Genomic DNA, 5,033 nt, shown 5'->3' on the forward strand with positions numbered 1-5,033 from the left:
TGAAGAGGGTGAAATTGGGACATGTCGTTAATAATTTGCATGAAAAGGTCCGTTTTTCGGGACCTTTGCCTCCAAACGAACTCACACAAATAGCTATCCACTAAAGATCAGAGTGGGCCGCATTGGCGTTTATTCTGCATCTTTTAGGCGTGCCACTGCTGGGGAAAGACTCGCCCTGCGTGGTTTTTACGGCGAGGTATTAGTGTTTCACCGATCTCGTCGTGTAAACCTGGGCCGCTGATAACTGTTGGAGTCTGCAAAAGCCGCCAGGCGCAAATTTCGCGAAGAGAGTTCTTCCAGTCAACAGCGGTCGTGTGGCTAATAGATAATTTTTCTGAGCAGAATTTCATTCTTGCTAAATTTTTGGACCAGCAGTAAATAAATGAAATACTGTCTTAAACTCCACCCAAGTTCCCTTTCGAAGACCGATTTCTTGCCGACACTGTCGGGAATTACACCTTCACCTGTCAGAAACAGTTAAAAGTGTCATTTGATGGCCATTGTTGCATAAACGTTGCTGGTGGATCCCCGTGGCTTTGGAAAGGACGTATTGCCGTCTCCTTGTCATGAACGGGAGTTGAAAGTGTCAGTTCGTTTAAGGTTTTACGTCCGAAAGGAGAAAATTTTTGTACAAAATGAGCCTAGATGCGGATAAGGAATTGTTTTCATCAAAAGTAGGTCAAGGTTGTGTGCGCACATTAAATTGGAGCTGACGAAAACTGGCGGGGCTTAATTATTCGCACATGGACTTTTCGAATTAGTGGCGGGGCTTATCTGGAAAAGATCCGTTATTTATAATTGTCTCCTAGTGAGTAGACAGAAATAAGAAAACGGTGCTTAATTATAAGACAGGTTTTTCTGTCTTTTCACGGTTAATGCAAGGGAAATGTCGATGGCACGCCGGCTTAGTTACGACACATTTGTTCACAAAGTATTTCTTGATGTTCCTGCACATTCCGGAAACTTCAGAGGACGGACTTGAGCACAACCAAAAGTCTCAAATCGAGAAAGAAGGGGGTAAATAGTTTTTAAACAGCGATTCACTTTAACCATTGCCTTTCAATATATGGTGAATCTTGCAAGAAGCAGTTTTCGACAGTTCATTAGAATCAGCAAATGATTTACATGACAGCCCATGTTGACGTACTGAATTTGAGGAAAAAATAAGTGAGTGAAAGGTGTTCTTTCGTCATTTAATTCAGAATATGCCGTAATACCAAGAGATAGAGGGAGAATGCGTAGGAGACAAAACACATCCACGAAGACATTGTCCAAACAGACTGGGACGATTGCACGTATGGTGAGAGAAATAAGAAATAGCGAGAGAACATTGTCAGACAAAGTTAGAAGTTAGAAAAAGTGGTCTACCCGAAGCAACATGTGAGGGATATGTAGGTGGAAAACACAGCCCAAAACTCTGAAACAGCCATACACACACAATCATGCATGTCGATGATAGCGCATTGATGGGTGTGGAAAACCGGGACCTCATAGTGTTCGGTTGCCGTGCGGAGTAGAGGCAGTGCAAAGGACGAAGGTAGTCCCATTCCACCCAACGGAATCACAATAGTTGACACAAAAGGCGGGCTGAAATGGACAAATCACATTTCAGCACGTCCTACTTCCTGCTCCATTTTATAATGCTTCAGGTCTGTCAGACTGCGAGCCAATTCTGACCACTGTTCGGGCCCAGGTTGGGATAAGGATTCATGAACGGAGCAGATGGTTACACGGCCCTGATTATCTCCAGCGGCTAAATAGCTACCTGAACTATCCCAACGACACTTGTTCAACGCGATGTTGCCTCCAGTCCGGTCTTGACCTGCGTGACCCCGAATGGAATGACGTGCACAAGGAACCTGAAAACAGAACAGAATCGTAGAAACAGTTTAGAACTGGCTTAGACCATGGAAATTAAGTGGCAACAAACTCACGACTAATCCATGGCGTAAAGAAGTATCTCATTAGAATGAGGTTTGTAATACGTAGCCCACCCCTGTTATATAAACCGTATGCTAAAACTGGTGTGCCGTACTTCCTACATTGTGACAGATGACACTTGAGGCGTAGCAAACTGGAAAAGTATTGGAACCTGGGAGAATGAGCTAACTTGGCCAAAGCAAGTTGCTTTCGAAAAAAGAGTCGGATTTGTCCCTGGAGCGAATTACTAGTCACTGCATGACTATAAGAAAGATCTTGACCCCCCATCCAATGAAATAATGTACATTTAGTCATTTCAGTCGGGTGAGCACTGTGCAGACATTTCAATCTTGAGGGAGGGTCAAAGGATCAAGTAATATGGCCATAGAGTTCTATTCATAATTGATAGAGAACATGTTTAGAACTCATCCCACTGAACTCACTGAGGCATTTCGAGCACGATAGTCAACCGCTAGTTATATTGTAATAAAAAAGGCGCAACGTATAACTGGACCATGTTGACGAGGGTAGATATATATGGTCCAGCTGAGAAAAAATGCCTAACAAGAACGGTGTAAGCATTGAGACTTTGAAGAAGGTCAACAAGTGGAGCATTTACTTGTCTTAACTGATATGGAAAAATGGTTCAACGTGTTCAGCAAGTGCTCTTTTTGTCCGTACTTGAAGATTCGAACCATCAATCTCTACAAGATAAGGCTTGAAGCACGGGTAAAAGAACGTCTCCTAGTGCGTGTTGATTAAATCGTACCGATATGACACTGATCACCCTACGTTTGTCCAAAATTCCGCTTCTTACACTGCCAAGCCCATCGTCTAATGTGTCCACCAAGTTTGGATTTCCTCTGCCGTCAAAGTCGCCACAACAAGTGGAAGACCTTTTCGCACGAAACTACTTAGGAAACCGATGAAACTTCAGGTAGCTCACTATTAGTTTCGTCTTCCTTGAGGTACAGCAGGTAGGTCGACCAAAGAATTCCCTTCAATCTAAGTCCACACTTGAATATCGCCCAAACTAAGAGATGAGGCGGTTCTTCTGAAGTACTTAAGTTGAGACTCTTGTCACTACCAATTCAATTTGCAAATAAATGAAAGACTCCGTTCGTGAACCTTCAGCAAAGAATCGACAATTACATGACTTAAGCCAGGTCTCAGTCGGACAGTGCGTCTACTATGGCCCGTATGATGTGGTTGTACACTATATGCCTTTTCATGGAAATTGGATTTTTTAATATTGATTTGTATATTTGTTTGGGGGCGAGATGGCCCAAGTGGTTAGAGCGCGAATTTACTAGCCGGAAGATCCGTGGTTCGAACCCGATTCCCCTGTCTAGGCTTGGGCAACCTGGCAGTATCCCAGGCCTCGTGCAACCTTCGAGTGGCATGACAGTTAGGCACCGAAAAGGTGCTACAGCTGAACGACTTTTTTCAAATATTTGTTTAGTCGTTAGCTATGTGACGCGTAGTGCAGTTGACAGCAGCGCACAAACGGTCCTTTTATCATAATTCCAAACTCAGCCAAGTGGTTTACCTGGTTCTGGAATGAAGACTCATTCTAAAAGTTGATGAATTTATTGGGTCGAGAAGAATGGCTGATACTTAAAACCCTAGCGATAGAAACCTTCAGTTATATCAGGCGGTAACAAGACTGTTCTTGCGAAGCTTGTGTGTTTGAAGAACAGCCCATAGACAAGTCTACGTTGAACTGTACGACTGGAAAAATCCTATGGTACGGACAGCATTCACTCAGTGTAGTGACGCGGAAAAAGCATCTGTGGAACGTCCACAGTTGTAGCTAAATTATGGTCTGTCACGACAAAATTAGAGCACAAAAAGTAGGATCATTCGCAGCGACGACCGTGAACTCGAACAAAGAACCTATCTGTCCGGGGAAAAGCTTAATTTCAAGTGAGAAAGAACTGGAGCACGTAAGAAATTCACAGCCCATCACGAGGTAACAAAACAACCTGATGAGAGCATCAACTGCCTCCCTTCTTTCTCTCCCACATATTCGCTCTAACCCCTTATCACTCCGTTGTTAGCGCCAGGTCCGTAGGCCTGTTGTTGAGAAATGACAGATCCGTTCGTCATCCATTACCGCTAACTGTAATATCTACGGCTAACTCAGCCACCACAGCCAGACACTTCGAAATCATTCTTCAAACTCAGTCGCACGGTTCATCTGGAAGTGTTTGCACATTGAAACAGGCTGGACAAAAGATTCCTCTTGCCTGTATGGTGGACTCGTTTCCTGTTTTAGTAAGGAAGTGAAGCACCCATCTGATGCTGCTTTCAATTATGATGATGATGCGCATCAATTGCACAAGTGAGCTCCGTGATCTCATGTCTTCAACTACAGTCTCAGCTGAGATTGTTAAACATGAAGCTCCTGAAGAAGATAAGATCACCCGTCTGAAAAAAACTACACGGTGAGGAAGACAACTGCACGCAACGGCGAATCATAGTTGAAGTTGGACAGTTCAGTGACAAAGTTACCTCAACATCCTGATTGATATTCCACACGTCCAGACGACCGGTACCGTCTACCGCCGCAAACACCGCAGGGTGAACAGGACTCCAACTAACATCGTACACATAGTCGAAATAATCCTCAAATGTATGTAGTGGAGTGTATTCGGAAGTGGACCAAAGGCGGACAGTCCAATCGAGAGAGGAGGTAAGGAACAGAGAGGAGAAGTTCATGGCACCGGGACACGGATGAGTCGATATGGCTGTGATGGGAGCGCAATGACCTTTGTATGGAACGTTACGAGATGCATCGTCCGTGGTTGCTGTGCGACTGTTGCAATAGCACAAACAAAAGAGGTTCACGAATTTGAAGTTAGAGATAGTATAGTGAAATATAGCACCATATTAAAATCAGTAAGAGAGGACTCAAATTATCCAAGTGGATACAGTTTAGGAATACTGGACAGTAGTAAGTTCCGTCTCCATGAAATCGAATCGCAGCAGTGCCAAGAAATGTTTTGTGAACCTGCGGTTTGGGTTTCAGGGAGGATGTCTAAATGAACGACTGGGAACCTCTAAAAGCCGTTTACAACTCATGTAGGAGTAGTTAGACTCGTCAGCAATCA

The 5,033-nt window shown here is 44.0% G+C and overlaps 1 protein-coding gene across 1 annotated transcript; it reads right to left on the bottom strand.

Moving 5' to 3' along the window:
• Positions 1-1,601: 1,601 nt before the first annotated feature.
• T265_14035 (hypothetical protein) lies at positions 1,602-4,744 on the bottom strand (the record flags this gene model as incomplete). The annotated part of the gene is made up of 2 exons (XM_009171705.1): positions 1,602-1,859; positions 4,435-4,744. Coding segments are annotated over 2 exons (567 nt in total), but the record flags the coding sequence as incomplete, so codon positions are not given.
• Positions 4,745-5,033: the final 289 nt, after the last annotated feature.

This window comes from Opisthorchis viverrini (genome assembly GCF_000715545.1).
Source record: "Opisthorchis viverrini unplaced genomic scaffold opera_v5_132, whole genome shotgun sequence".
In the NCBI taxonomy this organism is placed as follows: domain Eukaryota; kingdom Metazoa; phylum Platyhelminthes; class Trematoda; order Opisthorchiida; family Opisthorchiidae; genus Opisthorchis; species Opisthorchis viverrini.